The sequence below is a fragment of the Argiope bruennichi genome, chromosome 5, assembly GCF_947563725.1.
Source record: "Argiope bruennichi chromosome 5, qqArgBrue1.1, whole genome shotgun sequence".
In the NCBI taxonomy this organism is placed as follows: domain Eukaryota; kingdom Metazoa; phylum Arthropoda; class Arachnida; order Araneae; family Araneidae; genus Argiope; species Argiope bruennichi.
This window is the reverse complement of record NC_079155.1, coordinates 77,962,883-77,983,114: the sequence shown is the minus strand read 5'-3', so window position 1 is coordinate 77,983,114 and position 20,232 is coordinate 77,962,883. Positions and strand designations below refer to the sequence as shown.

At 30.2% G+C, this 20,232-nt stretch overlaps 1 protein-coding gene across 2 annotated transcripts in view; it reads right to left on the bottom strand.

The window, feature by feature from the left end:
* Positions 1-20,232, bottom strand: part of LOC129969127 (uncharacterized) — a 619,939-nt gene that overhangs the window by 274,916 nt on the left and 324,791 nt on the right. For both annotated transcript variants that reach the window (XM_056083546.1, XM_056083547.1), the window contains exon 2: positions 18,554-18,642. In XM_056083546.1, coding sequence (XP_055939521.1) covers positions 18,554-18,642 — 89 coding nt within the window. The remainder of the gene's footprint in view (positions 1-18,553; positions 18,643-20,232) is intronic.

The window sequence follows — 20,232 nt, the reverse complement described above, 5'->3', positions numbered from 1 at the left end:
TGTATTTCTAATAAAATTATTTGCATAAGAATTTATTACAGCCTATTTATCTGACCATAGTTATAGCATAAACTCATAAGACTTCATCAAAATGTTGCAAATTTGCTAAATCTGAATATCTAAGAGAGTATAATCTTAAACTGAAAAGAATATTTTAAAAGTTACATATCTAAAAAAAAAAAAAAAAAAGAGAAAATCACTGCTTTTTTTAAATGTTTTTAACGAATTTTTTTATTATTTCAAATAACAGCAATATTTAATAAAAAAATGCCAAAAATTAAATTATTCGTTTTATGATTTAATGAGGAAAACCTTTTAAATTGAGTCTATTTTAGTACAATAATTCACTATCCTTTGACGCAACTGTACATATAAAAGAAATAAACAAAAAATTAGTAAAATACGTGGAATAATTAAAATTACAGTAAAAGATTTCGAAAACAGTATAGGTAATAAATCTACTTAAATTTGTAAAAAAATTTTAAAATATTTTACTGATAAAGCCATTCGGATCTTGTTGCACAAAAATATTTAATTTAATATTTTATCAACCATTAATGAGAGCAAATGGATACCAAAGTCTTTTAGAAAATTCTAATTCTAATTTTCTAAATTCATTCTGATATAACAGTTATATAAAAATTGTCCAATTATACTAAAAGTAAAACCTTGCAAAATATTTCTATCGATAAAAAGTCAGATTTTTCTTTTCATTTCTCTAACATGTTAGTTTCCATTTGTCATTTAAAATCTTCCTACAAGTGGCCTAAGCTAATCTCAAACTACATGGCAGAGCTATCCAAATCAGCCTATGCTACAAATAACACTCTTCTGATTCTTGTATCTTCCATAAGCTATGAGCCTCCACTCATCCGATGCAACTCTACCATTCCCAATCAATTCACTTCACTTCGTTTCTCCTGTCGAATGAAAGGCGATCCCCCCATTAGCGAATTCCGGCGTTCCACCATCAAAACCGAGTTGACCGACGGATAGAGAGGGTCTTAAAAGCCTTTACTGATTTATTACTAGCATCCATCAACCAAGAGTCCACCCTCAATAAAACGATTCTTTTTGGCGATCCTCCTGCTCCTTGGCACACTCGGCTGGCTCCAAAAGTAGGCCCTTTGGCTCGCTAATCGGATTTAAATTATTCACAAACGCAAAAGTGTGTGCGGGGGGGGGGGATTTTTCCTTGCTTGGTTCGACTCTGGAGTGGAGAAGCATACCTGGAAACTGGGGGTCCCTGGGATTCAAATATGTATGAACGTTTGGAGATGGGCAGTGGTGAGAGGGGAGATGTAACTACAGATGTTCGACAGGAAACGGAATGCTCTTAGCATTTTGTATGCTCGTAGATTTAAAACGGGAATTCTATTAATTCGGGCAGGCTAAATTAGACGACATTGATGCAGAAAATAGAGCATATTTATCGTATAACAGAAATCGTATATCAAATCCTTTTATCTATCCCCAGTAGCACACATGTATTGTATAATATTAAACAATAATGCATGATATTGTATGATGCTAAACAATATTTACAATATTTATTATATAATATTGTATGATATGAGGCAATATTTACAATATATCGTATAAAATTGTGTGAATTGAAACAATATTTATAATATATTGTACAATATTGTATGATATGAAACAATATTTACAATATACTGTACAATATTGTGTGATATGAAACAATATTTACCATATACTGTACAATATTGTGTGATATGAAACAATATTTACAATATACTGTACAATATTGTGTGATATGAAACAATATTTACAATATACTGTACAATATTGTGTGATATGAAACAATATTTACAATATACTGTACACTATTGTATGATATAAATTATTGTACAATATTGTGTGATTCGAAACTATATTTACAATATATTGTATATTATTGTATGATACGAAACAATATTTACAATATATTGTACAATATTGTATGATATAAAATATTTTAAAATATTGTATAATATTGTGCAACAGGATGTGCTATAGAGATTATGAACTAAGCGACAATAAAAAAAGAGTGAATACTTAATAAAAACTTAACAAATCGAAAAAGAAATGCACAATTTTTATCACAACAGAAGAAGCAAATATAAAATTAAACATAATTATATGTTTGAAAAATGGTTAAAGTATGAGTATTAAATACTTCATACTAGGCAGGGTGATCATTGAGTTTACATTCTCTCTTTTTCTTGTAAAAAAACCCTTAACATGTAATATGTTAATGTATATAATTAAACATCTAAAATACTAACTATTAACTCTAAGATTTATAATTAAATGTCTACAATATATTTATTTATATATTTATTATTTATAATTCTATAATCGTCTTACAGCATCCGAAAGATTTACGGAATATCCTTCGTTTTATAAACAAAACATGCATTTATTTTTTCTATACTCAGCTACATATCATTCAGATATGAATGAACTTTCATCAATACCTGTTAAAATTACAAATTTTCTGTCTCAACAAAACCTGAGTTAATATGGAAATCGCCTTTATGGGTTATAATTGAATACATTTTTAATTATTTGGTTAATTTAGAAGTTTTGATAAATAAATTAATGCATGGATAGACCTGGCCAGAAGGAAAATCATAAAAAATTAAGTCAATTTTTCCAGAACTAATTTTGCTTTATTTTTTGCCAGATCTGCTATTTAGTTTGTGTTTGCAAAAGATTGTTCAGATTACTTAGAGCTACTCCCATGATGGAACTTGTATATTTAATATATTGTTTCTTATATTTTCTAATTCAATTTTTATTTCTATATATCTATTAAAACTATGAAATTTGAAATTTAAGATATGAAGTTCTGACGAGAAATCATTAAAAATAATGGAAACTGAATTAAAAAAAAAGACATCAAAGTTTTATATTCTTCTTTGTTAATTTGAAAACTTTACTTATTTGTAAATAATTAAAATTTCTGACGTAATTAAAAGCAAATCTTTAATCTATTTTGATGTCTGAATGAAAACTGAAGTGTAAAACATTTCATTACTCTTAAACTAAATGCTTGTAGTACTTGTAGTTGTTGGTAGTATCCAAAAGCGAACTAAATATCTCAAATTAATTATGCATTTAAGATGTCTAAGAACTTTAATTATTTAAGTAAAAGTACTTAACTCTTGTATCAACCAAAGCAATGTATAAGAAAAACATTTTAAAATATTTTTTTATTCGTCGTCATCCATCTCTTCAGTTTCAAACGCAGCGAAACTTTATCGGGTTAATTCTTTATTCTGTATTCTTTAGTAGGGAAATAAATTAGATGCGGCGTTTTTATAATTTGATTAATAGAATTTGGCGATGATGGAGAGAGCTAAGTAGAAGAGATTTAGAGAAAGTCTTCCCTGATTTTGGCACTGAAGAAGAATTTAATGATTCCGCTCGAGCATTAGCCTTCTGAGAGCCAAACGATTTATTTAACGAACTGAATTATTTTGCTTGAGTTTTCCCCCGCCATTTGCATAGCTTTCACAACAGTTATTTTTTTATTCCATCTACCATTCCATTATAAACAATTTGATTCTGGAGATTGTCGCTTGTTTTTGCTGAATTTAACAGATGGGTTTTGATTGCTGGCTTATGTTCCGCTGAAAGTTAAAATGTTCACTTGAACGACGAAGAATGTTTTGTAGTTTTGGTGTAAACAACTGTGTTAGGAAAAATGATTTGATTGCCTTGACTTATAAAAAGTACAAGATTGTCAAAAATCTACAAAATGAATTTATTAAAAACATTTTGAGACTTAAACGATTAAGACGTAAATTTTGCGCTATCAGATTTATAATTTATTTGATGCATCGGTTTTTCGTAAAATATTTAGCATCATCAATTTCATGAAAGTTGGATCCTGTTCATCAAAAAACTTTAAAGAAAAAGAAACGAGTTCATAAAATTAACTATGCCCGTGCTTCTATCAGGAAAATTCTATTAGAAAATATATTAACATTTTTTTTTTCATAATTTATTTTGGAATAAAATCCTATGATTCCTTTTTTGAAGAAGCAAGTTCAATTGGTCTTCACGGTTATTTTACATCTTTTAAATCAATGGTTGGTTCAAATCAATGGTTAAATCAATGGTTCTTCAAAATACTTTGAAGCTAAAGCATTATTCGTTCTCCAAACACAGAATCAATATAATGAACGATTGTGCCGATTTTAACCCCTCAATTACACACATAAATTAAATGCTTTCAAAAACACACCTACGATTGTGATAGATCCCATGATCTTTGTATATCAGATGTCTCTGCAAACACAGCAGAGATTTTTAATTTCATAAAATGACTCTAGTCTCCAGCTGTTGTGTTCATCAAGCTGTATATAAATGAACACCTAACGTTCAGAAAATGAGGCAGGGACTATAAGAAGAGAAATTATTCTTCCTCGCATTGTACCAGGGAAGTTGCAAAGTAGTGTTGAGAGAGCAATTTTCGAAGTTATATCCGAAGTTACATCACGATAAGTTGTCTCAGAAATTTTGTCATAAAAAGCAAGCAGTGAAGTAGTCACCGAAATTTTGTCATAAGAAGTTATGAAGTAGTCTCCGAAATTTTGTCATAAGAAATTGTGAAATAGTCTCCGAAAATAGTATCATGAGAAGCAGTGGTCTCCAAAAATGTGTTATAAGAAGCAAGCAGTGAAGTAGTCTCCGAAATTTTGTTAGAAGAAGCAAGCAGTGAAGTAGTCTCTGAAATTTTGTCATAAGACGCAAGCAGTGAAGTAGTCTCTGAAATTTTGTCAGAAGAAGCAAGCAGTGAAGTAGTCTCTGAAATTGTGTCATAAGACGCAAGCAGTGAAGTAGTCTCTGAAATTGTGTCATAAGACGCAAGCAGTGAAGTAGTCTCTGAAATTTTGTCATAAGACGCAAGCAGTGAAGTTGTGTCGTGAGGAGTTGTGAAGTAATTTGCTAAGTTCTACCATGAAAAGTATTGGAATACTTTAACTTTAAACGGCTCCGACCCCCTAAAGAAAAAATCTGTATGGTCGGGCCACTACGACAGCAATACTAAAGGGAACTATAGTTGAGTCCTAAAGGCCATCATGAACCACGGTTCAACAATTTCTGAGGGAAGCACATCCCAACGTCAATAGAAAGTAACCTACCCCCACTATTTCTGTACCCACCAGGGTGGCGAGAACCAACCACCATGCCGGAAGCTTCTCTTCCTCTTTTCTGAAGTGCCCTCCTCTCAGTGGGAGGAAGTATTGGAATAAGTAGCCTCTCTGAAAAAAAAATCTATCTAAAAGAAATCAACTACACACAGTACTATGAAAACTATTTTCCATGAAGTCCAGAACAGCAATTGACTCATAATGGCCATAAAATAAATGTTACTCTTCAAATTGTCGTATATTATATTATATTATATATATATATATACAGGGTGTTGCCTAATTCGACCGACAAATTCGGAGGGGTGATAAGAATTGCTTTACTTTAAAGAATTACTGACTTTAAGAATTGCTTTTACTTAAAAATAATTCATAGCTGAAACAGCATTTGTTATTTTTTTTATTAATTTTTACAGTTTCCAATAGTTCTCAGACTCACTATATTTTTGCGCCCATGTTGTATAGCGATTCTTTATCCTCCTGATGCTTACCAAAACCCCTCTGAATTTGTCGACAGAATTTGGCAACACCCTGTATATATATGTAGTAAAGAAATTCTATTTTTGCATATGTGCAATAAGTGTGACAGAAGGCTAATTTTAGTGTCAAACTTTGCATCATTTAAAACATTATAGAAAACATTGTTATTAAATTAAAAAGTTTCAAACTGTATTAAAAATTCAATTAAGATAATTGCAAATTGGACTTATATTTGACATTCAAAGTAATTTATAATTTTTCATTCCATTCTAAGTATATATTGCAACATTATTTTAAAAATGTATTAATACTTCTGGAAATTTGAAATGACAATCTAAATTAATACATAATCCGAGAAACATCTTATGATGAATTTTTGCAATAATATGTGGAAAAGTAGCGGAAGAATACATGAACCGTAAGACAGTGTAAATATTTTCTTTCCTCGAATCAGTGAAGGGTTGAATCCCTTTCAAGTTCTGTTCTAAATCCAAACGGACAGCCATCGGTTCTGAAATTTTACGCTTGTCTTTCTAAAGCCTTTAAAAGATTCTCTCGCATCCCTGGGGGCACAAAAAAAGTAAAAAAACTACTTTTGTTTTTTTACGATGATGAATCGACTCATGTCTCTTCAGTAAGTGTGTTAAATTCTTTTCGAGCTTTTTTTAGTAAGATTTTAACTCAAGAGGAAAGATTTGAAAATATAACAGATTATGAGTATCCTAGCTGTTTGTAAAATATAAGTTTGTTTTTATGAATTTTACTAAAGCATTATTTGAAATATGCCTCAATGTTCAAATTTGTATTCGATCCCACAGTAATGTTATGTTCAAGAAAACATAATTGATGCACATGGTTTAAAATTTATTATAGTATTGGTTCCAATTTCACTTAATTTTTCATATCAGTAGATCCTTTCCCTAAATAAGGAAATCAGGATAAAGGACTAATGTGACATCTTCTGCTGGTCAACGGGAACTTTGAGTACGCAGACTCTAGACTCCATAGCATCTAATGTTTAAGAACGACAATTGCAGTTTATGAAATTAATTTGCTTTTGTTGAAAACTTTCAAAGAGAACTAGATCACGCTTGTGTTTTTAAAGAGTAAAACCAACATTAAGCTCGACTGTAGAGAGAATAATTTTGGCTTGTAAACTCGATAAGTTTACAAGTCTATGATTACAAGTCTATACGAATGATGTTGATTAAGAACACAGTCATCAGGTGGAACCCATAATCATCTCAATGTCTTCAGCGATTCCCCGCTTTAATCAACTATGTCACACTTAGGCTTAAGGTTATTTTGCTGATTTCATTCACCTAAAGTTCGGGGTCTAAATTATCATTCAATTCTTTAGACACTAAAAATTATGAATGTCTATGTCACAGCGCGTGGACATACAAAAACATGAAGCATGTAAAATATCCCTTGAATATTCATTTTCCCTTAGATTCTGTATGGAAAACTTAAATTCATGAAAATCGTTCAGTGTCACGAAAACTTGATTTCTCATTCTGGTGACCAAATCTTGAGTAAAGGCCTGAGGTACGGCAATTGCCAATGGAGTTGTTAATCATTAAAAATTTCCATATTCCAAAGATGCACCAATATTAGAAATGTCTTTAATTCCAGAAAGAAGTCATAGAAAGAAACCATTACGTTAAATAATGTTCGTTTTTTAGACAGGAGAAAAGTTTAAAATTAAAATCTTGCGTTTAATTTGGAGCATTCTTATCTTTCACGGTTTAAAAGGAACGAATATGTTTCGAATGCTATACTTAAACATGCTTTTCCGAATTTCTTTGTTATTGTATACTTTTAACATTGTAATACATTATTAAAAGTAGCTTTAACAAATAATATGCTAAGTTTTGAGTGACCTTTTAACTATTGAATTACACGTGTTTTTAAATTTTAATATACACAAATTCGATTTCATATCTTTAAAATCAAATTATATTTAAATATCACAATTGCATAGTTTCACCCACATTTTGAACTTGAAAGTCGAATTCGAAGATCATTAATATAAATGTCTTTGTAAGAAATGATCATTTAAGTTGTATATCTTAAAACATTTCTCTCATTTTTTGCAAGTATAGCAAACTTTATTTACTTAATATAATAACCAAATGTTTAACTTACTTTTAAAAAGTCTGAAGAATTTTTACATCACATAATTGTTTTAGAGTGGAAAGCATTACAAGTCTTTACATGCTTGCTATTTGTAGCATAGAATGTATATACCAGAATGAAGGAATCACGTTTATGTGATACATTTTAAGTGCAAAGCATTTCATTTTACTGATAGAGCCTAGTCTAAATAAAAAGACAATTTTAACACACTGTCTGAGAACAATTTAAATTTAATCAATTTAATTTAAACAATTTAATCTGTTTTATTTCATCATGGCTCATAATTATAGCTAGTAAACTTAGTAGAGTTATATAACTGACAGATATCATCTAAGTATAGGCCAATCAAGTATTTAAGAGATATTTAACATGACATAATCATATAGCTTGAATGCTGTTGATTATTGGTATCCTTAGATTTTACTAATTTTCAGAGTAAAGTGAATACATGACTTAAACCAAACCACTCTTGCATATCAAATGAAAGTCGTATAGTTAATATGAAAAATTGACGCGTTAGCATGATTTCTTTATTGTATCTTTAATCCTATCCAATCTAACTACGAGCCTACATATTCTATACCATATTAAAGGATATGAAGTGACATTACCAATATTGTATAATATTGTTTGTTATTGCATTATGTAATGTCACACAATATTATTGATATTTGCTTACAATGCTATCTGGCCTTTGATATTCATATTGAGGCATTATATTTATTAGATCTTCATCACTGTTTTAAAATCAAACTATCAGGAATGGTGTCAGGAATTTTTCGCTTATTCTGTAACAAAGGTGTTATTTTCCTCCTTGCATAAAATTGTGAACTTGGAAGCAGCTTCGGTACGGATAATGTCTCCAAAGGACAATGGTGAATAATAGTGATCTTTGATGTGTATTTACCATTTTTACTGAATTTATCATGTGATCTTCTGTGATTTTTTTTTGCAATTAAGCACTGGCACGCGAGTAATAGTACCCGAAATAGAATGTGTTTTATTTCACCCGATTTAAACTAAAATTGGACACAGAACTACAATTTTAACCACAAAAGCACATACCAAATTTCATATATTTAAATCCTTGTGTTTTTGAATTATCGCTTTTACTTGTTTCTGAAAATACAACCGACAGATAGTCAACCGCTTGTTGGGGTACAGCTCAATTGATTGGGGCGTTGCAATATTGTTCGAAAACCTTCTTACGGAATCTGGCGTCTTCCTTAAATTTTGCATTCGTATTTTAAAAAATTATATAAAATTTCCCGTTCTTTTGATAATCTTAATTTATTGGAATAAATACCCTTATTAATACATAATTTTTATGTTTAATATATTACTAAATCATTAAATTTTTTTCACATTAGTAATAGTCTAATAATAAATATTTTAGTTCAAGTCTTATTCTTAATTTCTTATTTTTATCAACATGTCTATGAAAAAGGGGGATATCAAAGTAAAACCATAAAAGCACGAAATCCTGAGAGAAATATTCTACGCATATTGACATTTTTCTAATATTTATAATAACTTTTAATGGGCGAGCAACAATTCTTTACGATATGCATTATGTATTACTTTCTTTATATTATTGCTTACCTTCTAATAAAGAAAAAATAATAATTTCCTACATTTTACACTAATGATTTTTTGCAATTATTTTTATTATTATTATTTCTTTTAATATTCAATAAACATCAATTTATGCTTATAAATATAACGAAAGCTCAAATCTAATATTTCTTAAACTGACCACAAGATGGTTCCATCCAAATGAAATCAATGTTTAGTTAAATACATACATTGATTTATAATTAAATCAAAATCATTAAAATATTGTATTGTCATTACAAAAAAATGAATGTCAATAATTTCAAAATATTAGTATATGAGAAAGGGAGTAAGAAAGGTGACTCCTAAATTCAATCTTGAAGGAAAAATTCAAAATTCAATATTGTCTTGAAATATTTCAAACTAGGCAAAAATGTTTTAAAACATATAACAAAAGATTGGTTGTTTCTTTTAAGTGGAATCCAAACTTAAAATTTAGAATGTAATTGTTATAACGTAAAATTAACCATAAACTAAAATAGCTCACAGATAAATTTGCAAAAAACTGCTCAGACATTTGAAAATATCTCATCTCTCTTTCAGCAATTAAGTAATAAATGAAACCTCATTTTCATCAGCCTTTATTTTTGAAATCCTGCATTGATCCTATCCAACACATCACCCTGATGAAAACCGGGGCTAAAAATAAGCAACTTCCGGAAACTTGCACTTCTTCCTTTCCAAAAATAAGAAAAATGTCGGAGACTAAATCAATGAAATCGACATTCTTTCACGTCCGATGAGTATCCACCTCTACGGCAATTATTGCCAGAAATCCAATAAGTGTTTGAGGAAGTGGAGAGCTTCAGTTTCAGAAATAACTTTCAGAACTTTTATTAATAGTTCCCTGTAAGCCGGAAGCCATCCGTGCTGATTTGCAATCAAACATGGAATGTTACAGGATTATGTTTTATTTCCACGCTTTAAATGCAAGGCTTGATTAAATTTGATATTTATGGTTTGTAAACCAAACAAAAAGATAATGCCAGAGGCTCTATTTCAATCAGCAAAGCACATAAAGAGTGCAAAGTAAATAAACTCACTGAAGGCTAATTCATAAAAGAAGTATCTTTCACATTAGAGGTGCGACTAAAGTACGTCTGGTATAAATCAAAGCCAGATTATGTTTCATGTTTAGCTAATTAATCTAGAATATACGATGGTTCTTTAGCCTAACATTCGAGATTCTTCAAGATATTATTGTTCATATATCGCAAATTAACCTAGAACAGACGATGGTTCTTTAGCCTAACATTTGATATCCTTCAAGATATTCGTTTTCATGAACCGCTACTTAACCTAGAACAGACGATATTTCTTTGGACTAACATTTGAGATTATTCAAGAGAGTTTTGCATATACCATGAGTTTAATCATTCATTAATGTTCTGTTTTAAAATAAAACAAGACTATTCTTGGATGATCTTTGTGATTTTTAATCATTGTCAAATGCAAAAGAGGATGGCTGTGCTTAAATCCTCTCAACAAACATGCACACCACACAAATAGGAGAATGTTTGGCCCTCAACAAAAGATTCAAAATACATTAAGCACAATACACAACGAATCTTCGATGATAGCAAGCTTTGAACATGAGCATTTTAACCTTGAAGTCGAAGCCTTACCACCAGACAAACACAACTTCATCTTTTTAATCAGCAATAAGATTAAGTCATGAGTGATCCAGATTTTTGAAACATGCAGCATCTACTTACTAGATGGTATTACAAATACTAGTTCTTTTAAAGACAAACTCTATGACGATATCAGTAATACAAGACAGTTTTTAAACATTTCAGTCCAATTCTTCTTTGTTAGCATCAGAAATAGTGGAATTCTAAAGGTCTCATCCAACCTTCCACTCGACAATAGTAATTATTTTTATTATTAAATGAACACAATGTAGCTTACGGTTATAAACCCTTATCTGTGATATGTTTGATTCTTTATATCTATGCTAACCACTTCTTAATGAGAATATAAATACGTATTCTGTAAAAAAATCGATGCATTAAAAATTTGTGACAGAAATAATAGGTGATTATTTGTACCTATTAAATAATCACTGCATCGTGCAGGATGCAGTGACTATACACCAGTGGTCAACCAGCCTATTGAAAGAAAACGCGGTCTTCCAAGCTGAATTACTAGTACTCAATAGACCAGTCAAATACGCAACCTGTCTTCCTACATCAGATCCCATCACTATTTACGTCGATAATAAACAAGTATACAAGCCTCAAGTTCTCCAAAATCCAATTAGCAAGAGATACATTCACCCTTCTTCTTGTAAATCCTCACATTAAAATCTCATGGATCAAGGCACATGTACGCTATGAAGGGAATGAAGCGGCAAACAAACTAGCCAAAACAGCGGCTAATGCTAATCAAGATCGGAATGTAATGAAGCTTCCAAGATGTCATCTGAAGAACATCCTCCATACCATTATGATGACAAGATGGCAAAAGGAATTGGAAGAAGGCGAAACAGGCCGTTCCACATTCAACATAATACCGAAAGTTTCTCTCTACGCGGCCAACTGAAACAGAACGGATGTTCTTTTCTTCACTGGACACGGCCCATTCCAGACATACCTACACAGATTCCATCTGACCAACTCTCCTTACTGTAGCTGTGGGGAGATAGGATCCCCAATTCACTAGGCCAACGAATGCCTACTGACTCACTCATGGCACATGAGAAAGCCAGAAACAAGTATCGTGGAAGAATGGTACAGGAGAGTTGCATCGAATACCCTTTCACGCGGCAAGATCCATTCCATAGTAAACCATATTTATAAATACCAAGACCTCTCCAAAACTACACAATAGCTGAGATCAAAATGCCACTTGTCAAAATCAGCCGAAATTATAACTTCAAAAGTCCTTCAAAAGTGCAGTTCTCACGAAGGAAATCAAAATCACAGGACTCAGACGGACGTTACAGATTTCTGACTCTTCAGTGATTACTTATATGCTTATACATGTCATACAGATGTTCTCAATGTAATTTATCAATTTTTTCAGTTAGTAATCTCGTTTCCCTGTAAGTTCAACCCATAGTGACCATTTGTTTCAGTATTCTTGTCCCCTCCATCCAGTGATTACTTCATCAAAAAATTAAATATAGTCGTGTAGGATTCGACACCGTTGGGATTCTCTCTGGAGAACCCTGGATGATCTGTCGCCTTCTTTCTACCAACAATTTCTTTCTTCCTTTTTTTTTCCTTCCATCTTGTGCTCATCCAATTGGTTAGATAACTTAGTGTTATAGGCACCGGGGGCACAGGATGGCGTTATGTTATGTACCTATTAAATATTACAACTAAGGGAGTTTTTTAATACGTGAAATAGAGTAAAAAAATTAGTTTACGCAGAAATGTATTGATGGAACTTAAAAGTGAAGAACCATTGATTAGACCAGATCAAATTAGGCAACACATTCCAGTCTATAGTATTTATCTTTGCTATATCAAAGATATATAAAAGGAATTGAACATTTTTTTAGTGCAGAGGAGAAGCTAATGGAAACGAATGGTTATCATTGCATTAATATCGTTAAAGGCTTCCATTATACTTTCCATGCAACTTGCATGGCGACATTTGTAGAGAAAAAGTAGAGACTAATCTACCATGGATTTATCATTTACCCATCCCACTCTTCATTGGTGTCTTCTATTCAGAATAAAAATTTCAAAGTTATGAGTACAAAATTTCCTATAAGCTTTGATAAAGGTTTCTTAACAAAAGTTGCTGAAGCCTCTTGTATTATATATAAGTCTGGAAAGTTCGAAAATATTCATAATTCTATTGTTCCTAAGGACATTGCCGGTATTTTAATGTTGCAGATGGGTCCAATTTTGAAGATCTTCTGTAACACTTTATCCATAAAATTAGAGAAACCAACCAATTTTATAAATCATATGTCTATTAATTGAGTTTTTTCCTTAAATAACCAGGCACGTGCCTGATGGCCATTATGCTTTGTAAACAGAACAGAAAATAGAATAGCATATTGAAAAACAGAAGTGAATTAGTAACCATGATCTACCCATAAAAATCCATTCAAATTTCTCTTGTATGTAAGTCATTATAACAAGTTTTTACATATTTTTATTCATTAGATGAGATGTTTTATCATCATAAAAGTGAAAAATACTGCATTCAAATTTTAGATTTATAGGCAGAAGAAACTGCCATTGGACTGATAAATCCAAAACCTGAAACTAGAATATACTACAATGTTTCATTTTATTAACAGTTTCTGGGTGCAATAGCCATGATGAAGTAGAAAGTGGTTGAAACTGCCATCGAGTTCGAAATTCATTAAATAATCTTAGTGACCTTTTATAAAAAAAAATTAAATGTTTCTAAAAAGTTACATAGATCTTATATTTTAAGTATATATTATACAACCATTTAATATAAGTGAATAATTCAAAATGTTTTGCATAGTTATTTGTTTCTTTCTCTTCATTCATAAAGATGTTTTCATTACAGACGACAAATGAAATACGCTTATAACACTCAAAATTTATTTATTATGTAGTTTAAAATTATAAAAAAAATAATTTGTTTTTATCTTCCAACATTAAAATATTTTTCTAATCAATACATACAATTAAATGGTACTTTGGATTCCTCCGTGTGACTTAAAAGTAACTTTATTAATTTTACCATTTTAATTTAATCATTTAATACTAATGTTGTTTTACATTACTCGTGATACATCACTGTAAGCATCAAACAGACGATGCACACTGCCCCATTAAATTATACCGGATTACTTCACATGAAAAAGAATTGATAGTATTATTTTATAGTTGTGCATTCAAAGTTAATTTATGTATTCTTGCATACACTGCTGTTGCATCAAAACATTTTATGCCTCTCCTCTCCTTCACCGTAATAAAGACATGCTGCTCACATCTTATAACATTGCAAATACGATACTGTACAGGATAAAAACTGTACCACCATAATTTATTTTTCGATAGCTGGAAAATTCAAACACCAAAATGAAACAGGAAACATGTTTAAATTTATTATTCTGATATTCAAACAATTGCAAAAAGAATGGCGAGTAAGAAATGCCAGAGGAGATATAGTGGAGTGAGAGGTGACAAAAACGGTATGTGTACAGTACTGAAAGTTCACGAAAGTTTCAAAATGTTTTTAATTATTTTTAAGTTCTGTAAAAATTACTCGTTTTTGTAAGTGTTCTTGTTAATTCTTATAGTTAATTCTTTTTAACCTGTATATCTAAAAAGCCATCAATTATAATTTCAAAATACATTAATATGATTTAAATATAATTTTAAAGTTGAAATTGTATTGCTATGTTGTCGTTGAGAAGGAATTATATAGGATAAAAGGCTGGATCCTTTTATGATTTGGAGAATTAATCACGTTCTTTTTTTAATTGTATTGAATTGTTTCACTGTTAAATATATTGTCAGGAAAGTGACCAGTAGTTACATCCGGTATACGGTAAAAATACATTACTATTTATAATGAGACGACGATTTTTCTATGAAAATTCCAGAAAACATGGAATTTAAGTGCAGAAATGCAAATTGAAACCATTAATGGCATAAATAAACATTAAACGCTCAATAAAAAACAATAATGACCCTCAACAAAACTAATTAGAGAGCTCCTTCTGTGGTCAAAAATAGAATTATTTCTCAAGTGAGAGGTTCACTTCTTATAATTATGCAATTTTGTCCAGAAAAATATCCAGATATCAGTTTCTAATAGAGATAGATCCAAAATTCCAGAATTTTCCAGAGCTTCACTTTAGAAACCAAAGTTTGAAAAGCATTCACCTGACATCCAATAGCAACCATTAACTAGTTAACCCTTTAAAGGGCCATTTTTTTCTAGTCATATTATGTTCAATTATTTTTAAGCTTGAAATTAGAATAAGAAAAGGAATTCATTTAACTTATTAGATAAATTTAATGTGATTAATTAATTAATTTGGTTAATTAATAATTAAGTAACAAATCAAGACACTTCATTTTATGTAAGATAAAGAACTGAAGCATCTAAGTTTCTGTCTTTCTAAAAAAATTTGTCAGAACTTATGCAAACATACATAATTTCATACACAGATTGATAAATTTGGTGGGAAACATACTTGCCACGGCTCTAGAAAGGGTTAACTGTTTCTGGCGAGTATACTCGTCATGGAAAAAGTGTAACATTCTGCGTTATGACGAGTTTAAATGTGAGGAGTTATAAGTAGTGACAATTTGCAGTTAGAATTACAATTTTTGTAAAAACTGAAACATTTTCGTAAATTTCATGATGTTTAGAATATTTTGAGGCCAAGTTGAAATCAAGGAAATAATTAAAAAATTATTATGTGTTGTGTCATGCTAAACAGTAAACAAACAGTAAAATACTTTTTTTTTGTTTCTTTTCTTTCATGAGCAAAAAATGTATGTTAGTTTAAGTAAATAAATAAATATTATTATTGAAATTAAAAAAATTAAATTCATTTTATTGCTTCATAATTCCATATTACACATATCTTATACTCGTCATTGCTAAATTTTTGCGACACAATTTAGGAATGCATTTTCTGAAGAGGTCGAAATAGTTAACTGGTTAAGAATCACTATAATACTTTCTTTCCAACCACGATGCTAAGTTCGTGAGAAAACTATTTTACAGATACTTAACAATATACTGACGCAACTTGATCTCATTGTGACAATTATTATTTGAATTCTGGTTTTTTTAATCACATGTTTGTTCCGAATAGCGTTCACTTAGAAGAATAAGATATTAATTAATTATGTACTATATTTATTTTTGAGTGTTTATCTAAAACAAAAGGCATTCATGTGCGATGCGATTCTATAGCGATTATATCAATGATGTGAATATCGAATTTACCACAACAACTGCTATTAATCAAGTTAACAGATAATTTATAAAAAAATTAAAACTTCCTTCAATTTTGCAAACAAATCATTTCGAATATTTAATGGAAAAAATTCTGGTACTTAATTTGTTTTTTGCCGTACAAATGAAAAAAAAATTATCCCAAGATTTCTAAAATGTTTTCCTTTATAGCATACATAATTCGAAGAGAAACTGCTTAGTTTATTTTAAATCTCACATTTGCATTTAATATCCTTTAATAGCCAGTTACCGCACAACTATTTATAACATTTCATTTCAATGCCGCTAGTTAGAGTTAATTTTAAGCAAATGTATTCAAATCCAGTTTCACGAAAGCCATTTTCTACCCACTTTGAATTTCAATAACTTTTTTAGACCGTACAGTTTTCTACACATGTTTATAAACATCTCATTTGTACCAATTCTTCAACTGACTTCTAATCAAATTCTGTTTACATCTCATCAATCCAAATTCCAAAAATCTATTCGATTCAAATGGACAAACATGAGCAAATTTAATGAATAGTACAAAAAAAGGAATCCATTTAAAGTTAAATAGATGTTTATTAAATAAATTCGTATCTAAAAAGTTTGCTTCTTCCAGAGAAAAAAATTCTAGAAACATTCGATTTCAGAAAATTTTTAAAAATTACGTCGCCCGTTGGAAGTTGTTTCGATATTAGGATGTGTTAAGTTGACACATATTGTGTAATGAAAATTGAGAATTTATTATTAGTGCTAAATTTAATTTTTAAAAATACAAACTCCCATTAATGGCCATTGGAATTTGATAAAATTAATTGAAAAAATAATAAACGCAAAAGAATACCGATTAAATACATCACGGACAAAATTTAACAAATATGGGAAACAATTCTAAATATACTCTAAAAATAATTTTTGGGCCATATCTGGACCATATTAATCCACGAGTAATAGGTATATTTAACTAAATTAATATGAATGATTTAAGCACTTACATTTCAAAATATTTAAGCACCCATGATATCGCTTCACTTCTAAACCAAAACATGTTATGGTATTGTTTCTCAATAAAATGTGTTGTTCCTTCTTCTCTTATAAATTACTCTCATTTGTATATTAAGAAAAATGTGTATTAAATCCAAATATTTAATTTTTAATACTATGGCTGTTGTGAAGTGCAAGATATAAATTTTACTGATCAAATGCAAAAATTTCAGATCAAACTTCATTGTAAAAACATAGAAATTTTTAAAAAAATCATAACACATACTTTTTAAATCAAAATATATTATATTATATCATTTTAATAAGTTAAGTCATTCTTCTTTTTCTTCTAAGAATTATATTGAATTATGTATAAATAATAATTGAAGATAAATCTCACTGAATTATGCTGCTTGGAAAGCAAGTTTTTGCCATCAACAAGAAAAATAAGGCTTTCTTTTGTACCTCTATATTATAAACAATGAATACTGAGAGCCAATTCCTTATTTTTAATTTCATCGCTGTTGCCAAATGAAAACAGAAAAAAAAAATTATCAAATAAATGCAAACGAGTTTAGTGCGAATTTCATCATAAACAAATCTGTATTATTCATATAAAATACACGTTTCCAAATAGGACAAAATGTTAAGTCATGCATTCTGCTTCTAAAATTTATTCTCAATTAAATTTTAAGAAACGATAATTAATTGTAATCTCTCATTAATTGCTTTCAACAAGCAAGAAAAATAAACTTTATCAACTAAATGCAAACGATTTGAGTTAAATTTCATTATACATAATGTATGGCAAATATTTGAGCCTATCTTGATGTCTTTTCCTGATAGAAAGGGAACTTAATTACTAGAATGTTTTCAAAATATTAACAATATTCATATGGTAAATGTTGCACATCAACTTCAGATTACTTAATTTCACAGATTATCATATACATTCTAAATAGAAACAAGTTGTGTTGTTTGTTCTCTGCCTCACAAGTTTAATATAATATATTCTAATCCAGCCTCGCGAAACTGATTTTCTACTCTCTCTCTCTCAACCTCGATGCAGTCTTCTCCAAACATTTACACGCATCACATTAGCACTAGTTCCTCTCAACTCCGTTCGTTCCCTAATCCAACGAAGCAAGGCTGGGTTATCATTTATTCCAGTTACGCCACGTCAGTCCAAGCTGCAAAAATCTGTCCTCCACTCAACTGGAAAAACATACGGAGCAGAGCTAAACAAAATTACACAAACAAACAAAACTTACCTTGATGATGACAATAGGGTGGTGGGAGAGGACCGGTTGTCAACAGAGATGGATGACTTCCTCCCAGAATCATCTGCTGCTGCACCCTCCTACAAAAGAGAAAAAAAGAAAAAGAGAGAATAAGTAAGAACTTCTTACTCTTCACTATCTCACATATATTTTTTAGAGCATACTCTTTAGAAGAAAAAGATATTGACAAGAAAGGAGCTTGTTCTTCTTAAAAGCTGCTGGTACTGTATGCACAGCGAAGTGTGCCATGGTAGAGACTCATAAATATTTATGACCGCGGTCTTAATCTAGTTGTATTCACTCTGTATTTTACACAATTCAGGCAGGTAAAACGAATTTTCGGCTTAGTTTTATCGAAAAGCTTGCGAGATTTTTTTTTCTATTTTGCATTTTCCTCCTTCCACTAAACAATGGACCTCCAGCTCTGAGAGCTGCACGACTTAAAAAGTGGAGATGGTATTAGAGTGATGGTTTTGGATCAAAAGCGGAGATTTGAATGCATTAGTGTCGGAGATTTTTGAATGTGTTGTTATGTTCTTGAAAGAAATTCGTGATTTATGGCGAAGGTCTAGTGAAATAAATTGTTACTCTGGAGTTTTCACGTAAGAAACAAGCTAAATGATCCGAGAAACACTTTGTGCCCATCATAAATTCATCATCCTAATAAAGATTTATTGACTTTAAAAGAGAGGGAAATTTTATGTCATTTAGAAACAATTCAATCTCAATTTGGATTCTATTTCCAAACGTTTTCAATCCAGATTCATTAGATTTTTACAAACTTAGTTATGGCAAGTGGAAAATGACATTAATAAAATTAAAAGACTACATTCACATGTATAAAATAGTTTCAATTTAATTTACTCAAAAACTCGTATTTAATAATAATTGTTAAAGTGATTTGTAAAAATAAATGAATTAAAAAATTATGTTTTAATATCCAGCGAATCTTTTCACCCCATTAGAATCAGCAATTAAAAAATTTGAACTAATAATACATGAAATGCATTAAAACAATTACACTTTATTACGTTGTTCGAATTTGTAACATTGTTTTCTCACTCAGTTTTACAATAAGGAAAAGAGTTCTATAATTATTTTAATAGTTGATGAATAGATGGAGGATCAATAGTGCTGTCCGACATAGCTGATAAATTTGGTGACTTAGACAACCAAAAGTGGAACGATCCCGAATATTCGAGTTCGGGATATTCCACTTCGAAATAATGATACTTCCATTAATATCATAGAGTTCCAACGTTCGTTCTAGAACATTCGATGCCCTGTTACATAGCTCTAAAACAATAGATCCACGAGCAAGAATAGTAATAGTAGAATAAAGAAATAATAGTCGAATGAATTCTCCTTTTAGAGTGATAATCGATAGTTGGTTCTGTCTGCGCAATTCCTACCTTTGCATTCAATTTAATAATAACTTGCTGCTTTTGTGCTGTTTATTACTTTCAAGTACTGTCTTATGTATGCTTCTGTTTAATTACTTATTTAATTTTTACGGAGAAAGTACGTTTTTATCCATTATTTAGCCTGTTGAGCGTTTTGCTGTACATCCACCGTATAAAGTTTTTCGTAAAAATAATGAAAACGACATTTTTTTTTTCATAAATATGTCTGTTTACAAAATACAACACAAACATGCAAGTCCATCTTAA